Here is a 20305-nt window from a genome sequence, read left to right as displayed (position 1 = left end):
GGAGGCTGAGACTGGAGGATCACAATTCAGACAGCCTCGGCTAATTAGTAAGGGCCTTTGCAACTCAGTGAGAACTTGTTTCAAAATAAAGAATAAAAAATAGGGCTGGGGGGATAGCTTGGAGGTAGAATGCCCTCTAGGTTCCATCCCCAGTACGGAAAAAAAAGAACTCTTGATGAATCTGATTTCATCAAACTTAAGAATTCCTGTTCAACAAAGGATACATACACAAAGTTAACAAACTGGTTCAGAGCTAAAACTGGCAAAAAAAAAAAAAAATTAGGAACTAGAATATACAATGAAATCCTACAAATGAGCCAGGAATGGTGCCACATGCTTGTAATCCTAGTACTTGAGAGGCTGAGACAGGAAGATGGTCATTCGAAGCCAGACTCAGAAACTTAGTGAGGCCTTTCGCAACTTAGTGAGACCCTCTTTCTAAATAAGAAATAAAATTGGGCTGGGGGTGTAGCTCAGAGGTAAATGCCTCTGGGTTCAATTCCCAATGCCACACACACAAAAAAAGAAATCCTATAAATGAAATAGGACTAAAATTCCCAATGAAAAGAAGTAAAGAATATGAAAGGACAATTCCAAATGTGGAAACCTCAAAGACTAACAAGGCTTTGAAGTGATGGCCAAGTCATTAGTAACCACAGCAATGAACATAAAGCAGTCAACTGTCACTTCACCCTCAACACACTGGTGAAGCTCAATGCTTGAAAAGGCAGAAATGCAGACTTAGGGACCCTCATGACTGCTGGGGGGCAGGCAGGTACAGCCCTTCTGGGACCAATCTTGTGACATTTTCTGTCCTCTTTAAGGCGACTGAGACATGCCATTCACTGCAGTGACTGTGGTGGCAGGAGAGGAGAGCAATCTGAACCTCAGCCGGGTAACTGACACCTGCAGAGCAGAGGGGGAGTACGAGCAGTGAAGCAGATACAAATGGAGGAAGGCGCAGCTGACAGTACTAGAGACAGATCCAGAGCGCTGTACTTCACATGGATAAAAACACATGCACACAATGCTACCTCGTGTGTGTGTGTGTTTGTATGATACTATGGTTTGAACCCAGGGGCAATCTACCTCTGAGCTAAAACCCTAGTGTGAAGCCAGGCGTGCTGACGCACGCTTGTAATCCCAGCACTTGGGAGGCTGAGACAGGAAGATTGCATAGGTTCAAAGCCAGCCTTAGCTACTTAGTAAGGCTGTCAGCAACTTAGTGAGACCCTGGTTCAAAATAAAGTATAAAAATTGGTCTGGGAATATAGCCCAGAAGTAGAAAAGCCCCTGGGTTCCACCCCCAGTATCACCAAAAAAACAACAACAACAAAAACACACCAAAACCCAAAAAAACCCGTGTGTGTGTGTGTGTGTGTGTGTGTGTGTGTGTGTGTGTGTTGCTTGGGGTTGAACTCAGGGGTATTCTACCTCCAAGTTAGAAGCCCAACTTTTTTTTTTTTTTGCAGTACTAGAGATGGAACCCAGGGGATTCTACCTCTCCAAGCTGCACCTCCAGCCCTATTTTTTATTCTTTATTTTGAAACTGGGTCTCACTGAGTTGCAAAGGGCCTCACTAAAGTAGCTGAGGCCGTTCATGAACTGCGATCCTCTGGTCTCAACCTCCTGAATGCTGGGATTACAAGAACTCACCACCACACCCAGCCCCCCAACCCTTTTAATTTTTTCTTTTGTTCTGAAACAGCCTCTTCCTAGGTTGCTAAGACTCTCATTACATTGCTAAGGCTGATCTCCAACCTTTAATCCTCTTATCTCAGTCTCTGAAGTACTGGGATTACAGGGGTGTACCACTATTTCTGACTACCAGCCTTTATTTTTGTTTTGAAACAAGGTATCCTTATATTACCACATGATCGCCTTAAACCTTTTAGCTTTCCAAGTACTGGGATTACAGCTGTGTGCCACTGAGCTTGGGTAATGCTACCTATTTTAAGGTAACTCCACAATAAAAGAACCTATATTAAGCAACTCAAATGGCTTCCTGTAGGAGAAGGGCCAATGGGAATTTTTGTGTGTGTGTGTGGTACTGAGGGTGAAACCCAGGGGCTTTCTACCTCCAGGCTATACTCCCAGACCTATTTTATATTTTATTTGGAAACAGGGTCTCACTAAGTTGCTGAGAGCCTCACTAAGTCGCTGAGGCTGGCTTTGAACCTGTGTGATCCTCCTGTCTCAGCCTCCCAAGTGCTGGGCTGATGGGACTAAATGAGCAAGGAAACGGCTTTGTGTGGAGCAATGATCGTAATGTGGCAAGAGTGAAGACAGTAACTCAACTCTGAATAAGACCCAAAAGGTAGACCCTTGAAATGAGAGCACTCTGCTCACTGTCTTTCAGCTAGGCCACTACCCAAACACAGGACACAGTGAGGGCAGGGTTAGTACCCGAGTCTCCAGGATGCCGACAGCCTCGGCCTGGCTGAGTCTGGCTGCCAACAGCTGCTGTCTGGTATCCTCCAAATTCTGCTCGGCAACAGTTTTCTGCAAGTTGAAAGGAACAAATAAAGACAGTCATTTCTCAAAAGGGTGAGGCAGCAAGGTCCCAAGTTCAAGGAGAATTTGAGCAATGTAATAAGACCCTATCTCAAAATTAAAAACAGGAAATGTCATTTTTTTCCTTAAATATTTACAAGTGCCTGCAACATACTATGCTAAGCCCAATAAATTAAAAATAGACCTCTCCCCCTGCAACTTGCAACTTGAGATCTAATTCATATATCATAAAGTACACATGGATAAATTTGGCATAGATCTTTGTCCCTGAGGTTGAACAGAAGACTAACAAACAAATTATACAACAGAGTGCAATAAGCGCCTGAAAGGAGGGTGAGCAGAGCAGAAGACAGGGAGGTGGGGGTTTCCTAGCTCATGGGCAGCCAGGGATGGGGACCATCCTAGGGGCACTCCACCTCTGAGCTAGACCCCTGGCTTTTTTTTTTGTGGCACTGAGGATGGAACCGAAGGGCATTCTACCTCTGAGCTATACCCTTAGCCCTTTTATTCTGTATTTAAAAAAAATTTTTTTTTGGTGGTACTGGGGCTCCTGGAAACCCTTCTACCTCCGGGTTATACTCCCAGACCTATTTTTTATATTTTATTTGAAAACAGGGTCTCTTAAGCCAGCGCAGCAGGCTTCGAACCTGCATGATCCTCCTGTCTCCGCCTCCCAAGCGCGGGGATTACAAGTGTGTGCCAACATGCCCGGCGTCCTTTTATTCTTTATTTTGAAACAGGGTCTCACTGAGTTGCAAAGGACCTCACTAAGTAGCTAAGGCTGTCTGCAAACTGTGACCCTCCTGTCTCAGCCTCCCAAATGCTGGGATTACAAGCATGTGCTACCACGCTTAGGGCTTTATAAGGCTTTTTTTGTGTGTGTGGTACTGGGGTTCCTGGAAACCCTTCTACCTCCAGGCTACACTCCCTGACCTATTTTATATTTTTATTTGGAAATAAGGTCTCTTAAGCCAGCAAGGCTGGCTTCGAACCAGGGCGATCCTCCTGTCTCCGCCTCCCAAGCGCAGGGATTACAAGCATGCGCCACCACGCCTGGCTATAAGGCTGTTTTAAATATAGACAGGACAATCCAAAGTTGGGAGAAACCAGTTGCAGTGGTTCACACCTGTAATTCCAGCTATTCAGGAGGATAGAGAGGAAGAACACGTAAGCCCAGGAGCTCTGGGCCAACCTGGGCAACATAATGAAACCCCATTTAATAACAACAGAGAGAGGAGAGTGAGAGAGATACAAAGTCGGTGAGAGCTCTCTTTGCCATGCAGCTTGCCGACCCCAGCTCTGAGACTCCAGGGCACGATCTCGCCAGAGCTGCACTGCCTTTCCCACAATGGCTGGTGGGAAACGAGTAAAAATTACCTCTTTTAGGAGTTCTTGCACATGTTCTTCTCCTGATAGGTTCTGTTCCAGTTTCTTCTCTAAAGATGTAACCTTCTCTTGCAAATGTGTGATGAGTTTTTCCTTCTCTTGCATCTCAGCAGTGACCTGCAGAAAAAAGCAGAGACCCCACAGTACTAGAAGTCCTTTCTCCCTTTTCCTGGTTTCTTTCTGGCCATCATGTTCTCTGAAATATGGTTCTCAACTGCATCCTAGAAACATACTGCCAGATCTTCCCTGAAAGGGGGACACAGAAGATGCCAAGTCAGATCTCAATGATACTCAGGGATGCAGTGCAGACCTAGTGCAGCAAGGAGGAGGAGCTGTCCCCACTTAAGCAAGGGACAGACTGGAAAGGAATGAAGCCACACCTCCTGCCCACAAAGCTCCCAATGTGTCCCGCTTCTTGGGATGCAGACCAGTATTCCTGGAAATGCAGGGCGGGATGAAGCAGTGACGATGCCCATGTATCCTCCTTGAGGCCCTCGAGAGGACCAGTGGACCCAAGGGCTAGATGGAGCTCACCCTGCCTTGCCCAGGGACCCCAGCAGAGCCTCCTGAGAACGGCAGTGCCCACTCTCTTTTGGTCATCTCTTGAGCAATGACGGCAAAGGTGGTGGTGGCCAGATAGAACTGACTTTGTCCCTTTCTCTAGTACCAATCTTCAAATGCTGCTCAATGTCAAAACACAGGACTCAGGAAGCTTTGAAGATACAATCCTCAGATCTCCAGTGGCCGTCACGTCCACTCAGGATGGCCGCTTTCCTCTCCCAGTAAGGCGGCAGGCACCTGCCTCTGGTGGGGAATGTGCCTCTTCACATTCATCCTGTTCCCCCACATCCCCTCCTCCTACGCTGCTGTTCCAGCTTAAGCCAAGACTTGCATGTCCATCTTGTAACCCAGCCAATCACTCCTCAGATTAAGATGTGGCAATCTGGGCCTAGGGTTTAGGAAAGAAGCATTTGCCATTGTTCGTTGTCCCCGGGTGACAAATGAGGTGGTGTGTGTATGTGGGGAGGTCCTAAGAATGACTCACAAGCCTACAGGTTAAAAAACTGTTATCAGGCCTCAACTCCACCTGTTGTCTTCTGGGGAAACAAAGGTCATGACCAACAGATGCATCAAAGGTGACAGCGGAGACAGATATACACATACTAGATGACAACACAACAATCATGCTGTAAAAATCTAGTTCACTTATTTGGGACTTATTTATGAATTTTTTTCTTTGTGAGTACAGGAAGCTTGAGTTGCATAATGGAACTGTAAGCCTCTGAGGAAAAACAATGCATATGTCCACATTTTATGTATCACAGTCATTCACATAGGATAGATTTACTGGGTGCTTCCTACTGTAAGGTAACAAAAAGCAGTAGAATAAGAATTAGGTTAGAGGGCTGAAGCTATGGCTCAGTGGTAGACTGCTTGTCTAACATGTGTGAGATGAGGCCCTGGGTCCCATTCCCAGCAACACACACAAACGTGCACACAGAGAAAGACTTCGGTTAAGCCTGGCGTGGTGGCGCAGGCTTGTAATCCTAGCATTCGGGAGGCTGAGACAGGAGGATCGCGGTTTGAGGACAGCCTCAGCTACTTAGTGAGGCCCTTTGCAACTCAGTGAGACCCTGTTTCAAAAATAAAGAATAACAAATAGGGCAGGGGGTGTAGCTTGGAGGTAGAATGTCCCTGGGTTCCATCCCCAGTACCCCCCCCACACACAAAAAGACGGGCTAGAAACCAACTCAACCATTTACTATATAACACTGAACAGTGTTTGCAACCCCTCTTAGTTTCTATTTAGGCATCTGTGAGCATGATAATACTTAGCTGGAAGGGCATACAAACTTCAGCTTACAAAATTCTTATTGGACTATAATACATTACAAGTCTCTGCCTCACTGAGGTTAAGTATTTCTCAAGAGATGAGGCAGGTAGGTGGTACACCTGACAAAGGACACACTGTCACGCGAGGGCTGGGCTCTCAACGACTGAAGGAAGGCGGCATTGAGACTCCAGAGGCCAGAAAAGATAAATACCTTATAATGAAAGAGACAAGAATACAATACAAATTGTTCTGCTCAAAATGCCAACAAGAAACATGTCATTGAGAAACACTGTGTGTGTGTGTGTGTGTGTGTGTGTGTGTGTGTGTGTGTGTGTGTGTGTGTGTTTCTGGGAACGAAACCCAGAAGTGTTCTACCTCCGAGGTATACCACCATACGTATTTTTTATTATTTATTTTGAAGCTAAGTCTCACCAAGTTGCAGAGAGCCTCAGTAAATAGTTAAAGCTGTCCTTGAATCTGTGATCCTCCTGTCTCAGCCTCCCCAGTACTGGGATTACAGGTGTGTGCCATCACACAAACACTGTTAACCCTAGCCCCTTTATGTTAACCAGAACAAAACAAAATCCCAAAAAACAAATTGTAATATCAAACTGGTTTAGAACCAAACCAGTAATATTCAAAAGTAAAGTAAAGCCCTGGCCACATCACCCATGATTACTGTTTGTTTTGTGGTACTGGGGATGGAACCCAGGGGCACTGTACCTCTGAGCTACACCCCCAGTTTTTAATCTTTTTATTTTTGAAACGGTCTCACTGAGTTGTGACGGGCTCACTAAGTAGCTAAGGCTGTCCATGAACCGCGTTCTTCTGGTCTCAGCCTCCCAAATGCTAGGATTACAAGTGTGCGCCACCACGCATGGCCAATTATTGTTTTTTAATGCTCAAGGTCCATCATGTTATTAAGACATATTTGAGCATTCCTGTCAGGACAATACTATCTTTTACTGTTATAGAACCCTGTTCAGTTAGGTAGCCATTTCCATCTGAATGTAACCTGGCTGAAGCAAGAAGTAGAGCAACGTAGACTTCATAAGAAACACTCAGCAGCCTCCCCAGGATGGAACTTAGGTGAAGTCAGTGTTAATCCCTCCTTATGAACCCTGGGAAGGCAGGTCCACTCCTCTTACCTTCTGCAAATCAGTGGAAAGCTGCTGAATGAATGCTTGGAGATCTTGTTCCTTTTGTTCCAGGGCTGTGATCTTATTTTCTGCACCTGCTTTTGATGCTGTCGCATGATCTCTTCAACAAAAGAAAGCAGACAATAAACAAATTTGGTTATCTTACTTATGACACACTATCCAAAGTAAAAATTCAGAAATGTGGATGGAGCTAGACGTGGTGGCCCATGCTTGTAATCCCAGCATTCGGGAGGCTGAGACCAGAGCATCAAGGTTTGCAAACAACCTCAGCTACTTAGTGAGACCACTTGCAACTTGGTGAGACCCTGTTTCAAAATAAAGAATAAAAAATAGGGCATGGGGTGTAGCTCGGAGGTTGAATATCCCTGGCTTCCACCCCCAGATGAGCAAAAAAAAAAAAAAAAAAGAAAGAAAAAAAGGAAAAAAAAAACGTGGATGGTTATTACTTGGCCAGGACTACACATATTATTAGCCACATGAAGGTTACCAACAGAAAAGACTACTTGGCTCTCCCTAAGCAGAGTCTAAAGAGAAAACATCCATGCAGGTTTAGCAAGAATTCCTGACCACCTGCCTTTGTTTACTCAGTAACTTTTTTTTTTTTTTTGGTGGTACTGGGTTTCCTGGAAGCCCTTCTACCTCTGGCTACACTCCCACGGGCTACACTCCCAGACCTATTTTTTATACTTTTTTATGTGGAAACAGGGTCTTTTAAACCAGCACGGCTGGCTTTGAACCTGCGCGATCTTCCTGTTTCTGCCTCCCAAGCGCGGGGATTACAAGAGTGCGCCACCACGCCCAGCTACTCAGTAACTTTAAAACTAAAACCATACTGAATTGCTGAGCAGGCCTAGAATGGATCTGAGTCTAGACAGGCCAAAGGCGAGAGGGTGGGCGGTGGCAAGTCCTAGGCTAGCCAGGCCAAGTCCAGAGGTCTGCCAACATCAAGATCAAGCAGTGCTGCACTGAGGAGAGGGGACGGACTACAGACACAGTACACCAACACCTCTGCCCAAGGGCCCCACAGACCAAGCGAGAACCTCTGCTCTTCCAGCGCTGAGTAGTGTCTCTGCAATTCTTCTAGCTTCTGGCTTAGGTCTAATGACATCTGATTGGAGGTCACCAACTCCTCCTGGGTGCGACTAAGTTCTCTGGTTCGTGCCTCCAACTCTTGCTCCATTTTCCCCAAACTTTCTTCCTTTTTTAAGAGCTGATATAAATACATAAAGTTTCACTAGGCAACTGTTAGAAAGATACTTTACCTTTTTTTTTTTTTTGCTGGTACTGGGGGTGGAACCCAGGGGCTTTTCTACCTCTGGGCTATACTCTCAGACCTATTTTATATCTTATTTGGAAACAGGGTCTCACTAAGTTGCTGAGAGCCTCACTCAGTAGCTGAGGCTGGCTCCAAACCTGTGCGAGCCTCCTGTCTCAGCCTCCCAAGCACTGGGATTACAAGCGTGTACCACCACACCCAGCTTGAAATATACTTTACTTTTTAAAATTATTTTTGGTACTGTGGGTTGAACCCAGAGACAGTCTATCTCTGAGCTACATTCCCAGCCCCTCTTTATTTTTAATTTTTTTTTGTGTGTGTGGTACTAGGGATAGAATCCAGGGGCATTCTGCCTCTGAGCTATATGCCCAGCCCTATTTTATTCTTTTATTTTGAAACAGGGCCTTACTAAGTTGCTGAGGTTGGCCATGAAAGTATGATCCTTCTGTTTTAGCCTCTCAAGTACTGGGATTACAAGCATGCATCATCATGCCTGGCTTTTATTTATTTTGAAGCAGAATTTTGCTAAGTTGCTGGAGTCTCGCCAAGGTGCTGAGACTTGTCTTGAACATGTCTCTGTCTCCCAAGTAAGAAATATACTTAAAAACACCAAATATGGCCAGGCGTGGTGGCACACGCTTGTAATCCCAGTGCTTGGCAGGCTGAGACAGGAGGATTGCACAGGTTCCAATCCAGCCTCAGCTACTGAGTAAGGCTCTCAGCAACTTAGTGAGACCTGTTTCCAAATAACTTATAAAATAGGGCTGGGGTGTAGCCCGGAGATAGAAAGCCCCTAGGTTCCACCCCCCAGTACCACATACACACACACACACAAAAAAAAAACACAAAAAACAAAAAACAAAAAAAAAACACCCCACTAAATACCAAATACCAAACTTCTGTAACATTTGAGTGGGACTGGAAGGGGGGTTAGCCAGTAAAGTGGCATACACCTGGATTTCCAGCTATTTGGGGGCACTAAGGCAGGAGGACCATTAGTTTGAGGCTAGCCTATGTACCACAATTAGACCCTGCCTCTTATTTAAAACTAAAACAAAAGGGGGTATATATGCCTTGTACTTAAAAAAAATGAACAAATAAATAAATGAAAGAAGACATACATTTCAAACTTTCCCACTTTAATAAATTTGAAAACATTCAAATGTGATCAATATCAAAGACTACTGGGGTCTGTTATCAGAAACTAGAGAGTGATAATTAGCAAAATCAAGAGTAAATAATCAGAGCTGGGCGTGGTGTTTTACGCTTGTAATCCCCGTGCTTGGGAGGCTGAGACAGGAGAATTGCACAGGTTCAAAGCCAGCCTCAGCCACTTAGTAAGGCTCCCAGCAACTTACTGAGACCCCTTTCCAAATAAAATATAAAATAGGTCTGGTAATGTAGTAGCCTGGAGGTAGAAAGCCCCTAGGTTTCATTCCCAGTACCATAAAAAAAAAAGAGAGAGAGTAAATAATCACTATTTACTACTTTAGTTTTGTGCTTCTAAAACAAAAGTACATACCATATGCTTTACTTTACTTAATTCCTGTTGCTGGAACCCCTCTAATTCATCGATGTCATCTCTCCTTTGGAAAAGATTCAAACTCTGGTTCTTTACTTCCTGTAACTGAGCTGTCAAAAACCTTTTCTCCTACTTGGAAGAAGAAGATACCAACTCAGGAAATGAAAACATTATAAATCTGTATTATATAGGTAGAATTTTAAAAATGTATTAGCTATTTATTTTTGGTAGTGAGGATTGAATCTAGGGGCATTGTACCTCCAAGGTATCCCAAACCTTTTTTACTTTTTGTTTGGAAATAGGGTCTCACTAGGTTGCTGAGAGTCTTACTATCTTGCCGAGGCTGGTCTTGAACCTGAGATCCTACTGGGATTACAGGTGACACTACACCCAACCCAGGTAGAATTTTTTTTTTTTTTTTTTGCGGTACTGGGGATGGAACCCAGGGACATTTGACCTCTGAGTTACACCCCCCAGTCCTATTTTTTATTCTTTATTTTGAAACCAGGTCTCTCACTGAGATGCAAAGGGCCTCACTAAGTAGCTGAGGCTGTCCTTGAATCGCGATCGAGTCTCAGCCTCCCAAATGCTGGGATTATAAGCTTGCACCACCATAACATTTCCTTTTTTGGGGGGGGGCCTGGGGATGGAAACTGGGGGGCATTCAACCTCCGAGCTACACCACTGCCCTAGTTTTTGTTCTTTATTTTGAAACCGGGTCTCTCACTGAGATGCAAAGGGCCTCACTAAGTAGCTGAGGCTGTCCTTGAATCGCGATTCTCGAGTCTAAGCCTCCTGAATGCTGGGGTGACAAGCATGCGCCCACACCCGGCCAGGTCACCATTTTCTAAATGCCAGCTTCTTCTGTTGGTTTTTTTTTTTTTTTTTTTTTTTTTTTTGTGGTACTCGGGGTGGAACCCAGGGGCTTTCCATCTCCGGGCGACACTCCCAGACCTATTTTTACATTTTTATTTGGAAACAGGGTCTCCTAAGCCAGCGCGCATGGCTGGCTTCGAACCTGCGCGATCCTCCTGTCTCTGCCTCCCAAGCGCGGGGATGACAAGCGTGCGCCACCACGCCCGGCCTCCTTTACTATAATTTTAAAAGAGAAATTTAATGAAAATTGTGTACATGCCACAATCTTAAGGATTTCTTTTAAGACAAGGAAAATTTACATTAACTCGTCCCTTTATATTTAAGAAGACTATCGTTAACAGACTATGTTTTGAAATTTTTTGTTCAAGGAGAAGTTTTTTTTTAATTTGAGTTTTCTGTATTTTTTTTTTTTTTTTTTAGTGGTACTGGGGTTCCTGGAAACCCTTCTAGCTCTGGGCTACACTCCCAGCCCTATTTTTATATTTTTATTTGGAAACAGGGTTTCTTAAGCCAGCAAGGCTGGCTTTGAACCTACAGGATAACTCCTGTCTCTGCCTCCCAAGTGCGGGGATTACAAGCGTGTGCCACCGCGCCTGGTGAGTTTTGTGTATTCTTTCCTTACATAAAAATGAAAAATCATTCTGACTACTTTATGTCAGAGTTCTACAGAACACAAAAATAAAATCCTGGCTTAACTTGGCTCTTTATGGAAAAAAGAAGTAACAATAATCTGCCCCATTAAAGCAATACTATATACTTTGGAACTGAATATATCAATCTAAGTGATCATCTTTATACCATGAAAAGTAATTTATGAGTACCCTCTGAAAACAAGGAATGAATTAGGTAGCAGCATATATGCTGACAGAGTTGGTTATTACTTATTTTAGAATTAAAACTTTTTTTCGATTTTAGGCTTGAAATTTCATCTTTGTAGCCAGGAAAATATCACTCACTTAAGGTACTTACACAGTGTTATACAAGTTATAATCCTAAAATAATCAATTTTCTTCATCTCTGTGGAGACCAGAAGTATCCCCAATGTTGCTGCAGGATCAATCAGGATTCCAACAAGAAACGGCAGGGTCAAATTAGATATTTTTTTTGCTTTTGTTTTTGTTTTGGGGGTACTGGGGGTGGAACCCAGAGGCTTTCTACCTCCAGGCTATACTCCCAGACCTATTTTATATTTTATTTGGAAACAGGGTCTCACTAAGTTGCTGAGAGCCTCACTAAGTAGCTGAGGCTGGCTTCAAACCTGTGTGATCCTCCTGTTTCAGCCTCCCAAGAGTGGGGATTATAAGCGTGCGCCACCACGCCCGGCTCAAATTAGATATTTTGAGAATGGGTTAATACAGAGATTTATCAATGCTATCTGCTGGGTAAGAAAACCCCAAAGATATAATGTGGTTGGAGTGGTGGCCCACTCTTGTAATCCCAGTACTTGGGAGGCCGAGGCAGAGGATCAAAGGTTCCTAGGCTCCTCAGGCAATTAGTGAGCCCCTGTTTCAAAATAAAGAATAAAAAATAGGGCTGGGAATGTAGCTTGAAGAGAAAATGCTCCTAGGTTCAATCCTCAGGAACACACACACACACACACACACACACACACACACACACACAGCTATAATGTGCTAGAAACAGTTGGGGGTAATGGGACAAAAGGATGCAAAGGCTACAAGAAACCCAGGGAGAGAGAAAAACTGTCAAGAGGTCCAATGGAACCAAAGGTCTAAATGAAGCCATGACTCTGGGCCTTGGGAGGCAAGAACCTGACAGGGCTGCACATGGACAAAGCTGGGGAGCCAGCGTCCCGGCCTTGTGGTGGCTCCCAGTGGCTGAACCCGGTCAAGAAGAAGGAGGCGTGAGCTGTTCAAGTCAGGGTCTAAGCGTACAGTGCTCTGCTTCCTAGAGGTGCTTATCACAATTAGAACTGTTTACTGGAGAAAACATTTTCCAAGCCCAGAGACGAGAGCAACGTGAATAATTAAACAAAAGTAAGATGAACTAACCTTTTCAAGCTGATCCATTTTTTCTGACCATTCCTAAAACAAAACAAGAAAAAAAAATAGTTTTCAGGGAAAAGTACAAGTAGTACTAAGATTTTTTTTTTTTTTTTTTTTTTGTGGTGATACTGGGGACTGAACCTGGGGCACTCTACCACCAAACTATTGTCTTAAACTTTTCTTTTTTTTTTTTTTAATGAAAAAAGCTTTTTTTTTGGAAATGAGGCTGACCATTTTTCAGCCTCACTAAATTGCTGAGGCTGGCCTGGAACCTGCAATCCTCATATCTCAGACTCCCAAGTACTGAGTTAACTTTCTTTTTTTAAATTTTTTTTATTTGGGGTGGTACGAGGGGTGGAATCCAGGGGCTTTTCTACCTCTGGGATATACCAGACCTATTTACCTATTTTGTGTGTTTGTGGGGGGGGTACAGGGCATGGAACCCAGAGGCTTTCTACCTCTGGGCTATATATACTCCCAGACCTATTTTATATTTTATTTGGAAATAGGTCTCACTAAGTTGCTGAGAGCCTCACTAAGTAGCTGAGGCCGGCTTCGAATCTGTGTGATCCTTCTGTCTCAGCCTCCCAAGGGCTGGGATTACAAGCATGCACCACCACGCCCAGCTCTCCCAGACCTATTTTATATTTTATTTGGAAACAGGGACTCACTAAATTGCTGAGAGCCTAAGAAGCTGAGGCTGGCTTCGAACCTGTGCAATCCTCCTGTCTCAGCCTTCCAAGCCCTGGGATTACAAGCATGCACCACCACACCTGGCCCTGTGTTAAGACTTTCAGATAACAAAACAACTCCCCCCAAAAAACAATCAACCAACCAACCAACCAATCAAAACAAAACAAGCCAGTGGCACATGCTTGTAATCCCAGCATTCCGGAGGCTGAGACCTGAGGATTGCGGTTCGTGGACAGCCTCAGCTACTTAGTGAGGCCCTCTGCAACTCAGTGAGACCCGGTTTCAAAATAAAGAATAAAAAATAGGGCAGGGGGTGTAGCTCGGAGGTTGAATGTCCCTGGGTTCCATCCTCAGACCCGCAAATAAAACAAAACCCATGAACTTTGCTTAATATGAAGAAAGCCACAAATTCTAAAAGGAGAGGAAATTTAATTTTGTATAAAATTCTAGAACATAAAGATAAACCTGCAGCTTTTCGATAAGCATTCATCTCAATAAAGCTGCACCTGCTGTTCCTGTGCAGCTCTCAGCTTACTCCTCAGTTTTCCTCTTGGTACTACTCTTATTTCTTCGGAGGGGGCAAGTGGAACCAGCTGAGGTGGATAATTCTGCAACTAATGTCTAGAAATTAATTTATTCAAAGTACCAGGGTGGATTGTCAGAAGTACCCAATAATTATTTTCCTTCTCATCTTGATTTTTATTTTTACAGTACTGGGGATTGAATCCAGGGACATTCCACCTCCGAGCTATACCCCTAGCCCTATTTTTTATTCTTTATTTTAAAACAGGGTCTCACTAAGTTGCAGAGGACCTCAGTAAGTATCTGTGGCTGACCATGAACCTATGATTTTCCTCTTTCAGCCTCCCAAGTACTGGGATTCCAAATGTGACCACCACACCCGGCTTTTCATCTTGATTTTTACCAACATGTTTTGACAAGTCAAAGAAAGGGCGATGTCCCTCACTAAAACACCACCATAAAGGAGGAAAACAAGAACTGGTACAAAAGGCCATACGCTGACTGCCTATGATCGAAAGCTACCTTTTTAGGTTATTTCTTCACTTACATATATACTCATACCACAGCTATCCACTGAGTATTAGTGATTTTTTTTTTCTGGCTAGTAAATGTTCTAGAGGACAAATATACACTTAAAACAAGCCATCCACTCCAATATTATAGATAAAATTACTTACATATTTTCTTAGAGCAAAAGTAATATAATTGATCCTATCTTAATAAATAAGAATTACACTATAAAACATTGAAGTTTACCTTAAATTTAAAATATCAAAAACTAGTTCGTAATTATTGTACTGGCCAATAATAGTATTATCTCCTTTCTTGCCATTCATCCAGCATTTCTCAGTAGATTAAGAAATTCCCCTTTTGGCTGGGTGTGGTGGTATTTTCTCCTATAATTCCAGCTACATGGGAGGCTGTGGCAGGAGGGTCACAAGTTTGAGGCCTGTCTGGGCAACTTAGGAAGACCTTGTCTCAAAAGAAAATAAAAAACGCTGGGGATATAGTTAATAGTTAGGGCACTTACATAGCATATGTGAGGCCCTGGGTTTAAACCCCAGAATCAAGAAAAAAAAAAAAGCAAAACAAAAAAACAATAGCAACAACAACAACAACAACAACAACAACAACAAAAACAGCTTGCCTCCGCCCTGCTGGTTGGGCTTGAGGAAACCTGGGAACACAGCTTGGAAGAACAGCACATTCTCAATAGCATGACAGCATCTTCTCCAGTATAAAAGGCAAGTGTTTGGGGGTCTAGGCTATAAGACAAGTTTTTATTATTTTAAATTTATCTACGTTTTTGCTTTCTTTTTTGGTACTGAGGATTGAACCAAGGGGCATTCTACTTCCAAGCTGTACTCTCAGCCTTTTTTTTTTTTTTTTTTTAAACAAGGTCTTATTAAGTGGCTGAGGACCTCGCTAAGTTGCTGAGGCTGACGTCAAACTTGCAATCCTCCTATTTTAGTCTCCCAAATACTGGAATTAAAGGTGCGCCATCGCACTGGGCTTAAATTTCTATTTTAATTAATTACTTTGTCTGTTCTTTGTACTGGGGGTTGAACCCACGGCATTCGACCTCCGGCCTACATTTCCAGCTCTATATTATTTTTTATTCTGAAACAGGGTCTGGCTAAATTGCTCAGGTTCACTTCAAACCTGTGATCCTCCTGTCTTAGCTACCCAGGTATTGAGATTTATAGGCATGTACCACAATGCAAGGTTTCAACAGTGCTACATTGTTTTCTTTCTATCTCTTTCTCTCTTTCTTTCTTTCTTTTTTTGGTGGTAGTGGGGATTGAACCCAAGGAAATTCTACCTCTGAGCCATACTTCCAGCCCTATTTTTTATTTTGAAATAAAGTTACTGAGGCTTGTCTCAAACCTGTAATCCTCCTGTCTCAGCCCCCAAGTTTTGGGATTACAGGCATGTGCCACCACGCCTGGCTAGAACATATATATCATTTATTTCCTCCTAGATTATAAATATTTTCTACCAGGTATATGTCATGATTTCTTTTGTTTGTTTTTTTGGTGGTACTGGGGTTCCTGGAAGCCCTTCTACCTCCGGGCTACACTCACAGACATATTTTATACTTTTTATTTGGAAACAGGGTCTCTTAAGCCAGCAAGGCTGGCTTCGAACCTACGCGATAACTCCCGTCTCCGCCTCCCAAGTGCGGGGATTACAAGAGTGCACCACCACGCCCAGCAATATGTCATGATTTTTGAAGTCATGTCACTGAGTGAAATCTCTCCACCAGTCTTGGGCAGTTCCACGTATAAAATACCTGGTCCTTTCTGGCTAATGCCAAAGCCAGTCCTTCTGCCATTTTGGCTCTGTTGGCTTGGAATGTCTCATTCTGCTCCTGAAATTTCCGCATGGAAGCTGTTAACAAAGAGGCTCTATTTGAGATATGGAAATACTTCAGAAATAGCATGACAAATAGCCCATGTGATTAGTTTACAATCATATAAAAAGGCCAAGGGTACATAAGTGGATTATGAGACTGGGAAAAACTAGCAAGTTTGAGATGGAGCACCATCTCAACTTCCCAGAAGAGCATTTTGACCTTGGCAATACACCAAAGTTCGTTCCTTCCTTCCTTCCTTCCTTTTTTTCTTTCTTTATTTTTTTGTGTGTGTGCTTGTCTGCTTCCTTGTTGCTTTGTCTTCTGTAATAGTGAAGTATACACACTTAGGAAGATACCAAAAGGTAATTTTCAATGGTATAATGACAAACACTTTAGGTAGGTGCCAGAAAACACTGATGCTTTACTAAGTGACAACTGCTAACTCTTCATCAGAATTAAAAACAAAAACAAAAATCAAAGAAAAAGAAAACCCCTTCATTTTCCTTGAAACTTTTTTAGTATGTTATATGAACAAGACACAACTCTCTACTTCCATTAGCATCTTCTTGGATAGTACTCAAAGGAGGATATATGACTTGGGTGACATGAAATAACATATGCATTCTGTTACTGGGGGAGTGGTTACAGAACTTTCCCCAAGACATTCCACATAGCAGTAATAAAGCAATGGCCAGAACTCATCTCTGAGTCTAGAACAAAGAGCCAGGTACTAGATTTTACTAAAATAAAAGGGCAGTCAAAAAGTGGGACAAACTGATGCACATACTGATCCCCTCCGAAGAAAGATGCCCTTGCAGCAACATAAATACAAATTTATACTTAACATCAGACAAATGTCATAGCACCACAATTAAGAAGTATATTATTCTAGAAATAAAAGATATGAGCTCTGATGAAGGACAAATTTAATGATACACTACTGTTTCACTTCAAAAACTATACCCTAAAAAGATTTTAAAAAGCAGGAAAAATACGTACAATCCTGATGTTTTTCTAATGCAATTTCAAGCTTCTCTTTTATCTTCTGCAAGTTTCGGACCTGTTCAGCATAGTCTTGGGTGAGGAGGATGACGCACATACCAGGAATGGACAAACATCAGGAAAGGAAGTTAATTAAACAAACAAAAAAAATGAATGAAAATGATGGTGATTTTCTCAACCTGAAAACCAGTCCTGTTAGGGGAAGCTAGGCAGATAGCCTCCCGTTAACAATGAACGACACAGTCAAACAGGTATAGTACAAGGTAAAAACAGTGAATACAAACAGGTACATTTGTTTAGTCTTGATAGCAAATAACAATTAAGCTGAGCCTAGTCACTAGAAATGCCCTGCTATCAAAATCACATTATTATCTCATTACTTAGCTAAGTCTCAATGTCACTTCTCCTTTGGGCTTTGGCAGTAGGAGAGATCACTGAAGTCATTAAAAGGTACTTAATTCTCTAGACAAGAAGCTCTCTTTTTCTTTCTTCTTTGATACTAGGAATTGAACTCAGGGGCATTCTACATCTCCAGTCTTTTTAATTTTTTTTTCATGAAACAGGGTCTCACTAGGTCACTGACAATCTCGTTAAGTTGCTGAGGCTGGCCTCAAACTTGTGATCCTCCTGTTTCAGCTTCCCAAGTACTGGGATTACAGGTGTACTCCATGTCCAGCTACAAGCTCTCTTTCCACAAAGGAACTGAATTCTCTATGCCATAGCAAAGGTGAAAAAATTAATTATCTGGGTTACCAAAGAAGATAGAATAGTATAATGAAGAAGTAGGCAGTAATTCAAATTCTTTTTTTTTTTTTTTGTGGTACTGGGGTTCCTGGAAACCCTTCTAGCTCCGGGCTACAGTCCCAGACTGATTTTATATTTTTATTTGGAAACAGGGTCTCTTAATCCAGTGAGGCTGGCTTCGAACCTGTGCGATCTTCCTGTCTCTGCCTCCAAGAGCAGGGATTACAAGCGTGCACTACCACACCCGACAAGCAGTAATTCAAATTCTAACCTTGTCAGTCCTTAGTTGTGGACCTTACGCAAAGTATTACTCTTGAGTATTAGTTTCTTCTTATATTAAATGATGTTATTAATTACATCTATTTCAAAGGATGGATTAGATAATTAAGTATTTTATATGCCTTAAGTGCCTGGCATATAGTGTTTAATAAAGGCAAGTATTATGGTTATTTTTCATAAGTCTGTAGGACAATATCTAGAATATTAAATGGGCTCATTAAATGGCTCAAAAAATATCAGCTCTCTTTTCTGTCTTTTCCCTAACATAATTTAAGCCCAACAATTCTCCTTTCTTGTAGTGAGGAAGGCACACATTACTCTATCACTATTTTCCCAAATTTAAACATACATAAGATTATTTCACCTCTGTTACTGATACTGCTTAAGGATAGGAGTAACAGGGAAGTAACAACTGAGTTTAAAGCAGTAATTAAGAATACTGACTTGAGCATCAAGCAAACGTGGGTTTGCATCCCAGCTCTACCACCTACCACTTGTGTGACTGTAACCTTGCTAAGCTTAAGAAGGTTCCACTGAGGACAAAATGATAAACTGACAGTTGTGACGTATGCTGTGAACTTTTGAGAGCTACACAAATATAAGTACTTCACACGGGATTTGGTTTGATTTCACTCCAATAAAATGGGCATAAGGCCAAGGGACAAAAAGAGACACAGAAGCCATGGACCACTTCACAGGATGAAGCCATCAAAATGTATTCACTGGCAGAGACCAAAATAAGACCTCACAATTATATAACACACATGCCTTGCTCAGGCAAAGTATAACAGGAGCTTTATGTAAATTGTAAACTGCACTCAAAGACATGAGAGTTACAGCTTCTACAGAAGGTGCTGAAGTTAGAAATACCATTGAGTCGGGCGTGGTGGCGCACGCTTGTAATCCTTGTGCTTGGGAGGCAGAGACAGGAAGATCGTGCAGGTTCGAAACCAGCCGCGCTGGCTTAGGAGACCCTGTTTCCAAATAAAAAAGTATAAAATAGGTCTGGGAGCGTAGCCCGGAGGTAGAAGGCTTTCCAGGAACCCCAGTACCACCAAAAAAAAAAAAAAAAGAAATACCATTGAAAAGTGGCCCAAAGACCCAGAACAACACTTACAAAGGTAATACAAGCTATAGCAGGTGACAACCTAACACCAAACTCTCTCTATTGCTGATGAATCCAACATCTGTAGGCCATTACCTATGAACATTATCCTCTACCCCACTCAGAGGCATTGGTGGAAGACAGTCAAATCTATTCTACTTTTATATCCATGGCTAAAAACTTCAGGAACAGAAAAATGGAAACATAAAAATTAAACCTTTTTTTTTTTTGGTGTAGGGGATTGAACCCAGGAGTATTCTACCTCTGTGCTACACCCCAAACTCTTTTTTTATTTTGAAACAGGGTCTCAATAGGTTGCTGAGAACCTCATGTTGTTGAGGCTGTCCTTGAACCTGTGATCCTCTTACCTCAGTCTCCCAAGTACTGGGATTATATATAAGTGTGTGCCCCTACCTCTAGCTAAAACAAACTTTTAAATTCAGTTCCATTTACACACTAAATTCTGTACACTACAAAATAAGGAAACTAAGGAGAAAAAGATTACTCCTTTTTGACTAAGAAGACATAAATATTTTATGAAAATAAATACAGTTCATCCTGTCAGGCTATTTTGTAGGTACTAAGACCCAGACAAGGCACGTCTCCTGTGGCTTGCTATTTATGACTTCTTAACATACCAGAAAGTCTGGCCTCCAACTTCCGTATCAGCTCGTTTCTTCTTAAAAGCTGGGATGAAAGATCTTCTCTGGAGCTGCTTCCATCAGAAGCCTGTTGAGACAGATAGAAAGAGAGGTCACTTCATAGGAGGGTTTTCAGCAGTAAGACTGCAGGAGTGAACCATTAAGTGAGAAATCTTTTCTTTTAAAAATGTTTTTGCCGCCGGGCGTGGCGGCGCACGCTTGTAATCCCCGCGCTTGGGAGGCAGAGACAGGAGGATCGCGCAGGTTCGAAGCCAGCCGCGCGCGCTGGCTTAGAAGACCCTGTTTCCAAAATGAAAATGTAAAAATAGGTCTGGGAGTGTAGCCTGGAGGCAGAGGGGCTTCCGGGAACCCCGGTACCACCAAAAAAA

The 20305-nt window shown here is 42.7% G+C and overlaps 1 protein-coding gene across 1 annotated transcript in view; it reads right to left on the bottom strand.

Moving 5' to 3' along the window:
• GOLGA1 (golgin A1) overlaps positions 1–20305 on the bottom strand; it is a gene marked incomplete at both ends in the record, with an annotated part of 49100 nt that overhangs the window by 21997 nt on the left and 6798 nt on the right. The window contains 9 exons of the mRNA XM_080709671.1: positions 2407–2502; positions 3892–4017; positions 6883–6994; positions 7935–8104; positions 9693–9821; positions 12581–12613; positions 16083–16180; positions 17145–17219; positions 19914–20004. Of these exons, the coding sequence (XP_080565797.1) occupies positions 2407–2502; positions 3892–4017; positions 6883–6994; positions 7935–8104; positions 9693–9821; positions 12581–12613; positions 16083–16180; positions 17145–17219; positions 19914–20004 (930 nt within the window). The remainder of the gene's footprint in view (positions 1–2406; positions 2503–3891; positions 4018–6882; positions 6995–7934; positions 8105–9692; positions 9822–12580; positions 12614–16082; positions 16181–17144; positions 17220–19913; positions 20005–20305) is intronic.

This window comes from Muscardinus avellanarius (genome assembly GCF_963383645.1).
Source record: "Muscardinus avellanarius genome assembly, chromosome: 13".
Lineage (NCBI taxonomy): Eukaryota > Metazoa > Chordata > Mammalia > Rodentia > Gliridae > Muscardinus > Muscardinus avellanarius.
Note: the sequence above shows the minus strand (reverse complement) of the source record. Positions and strands in the feature narration are given on the sequence as shown.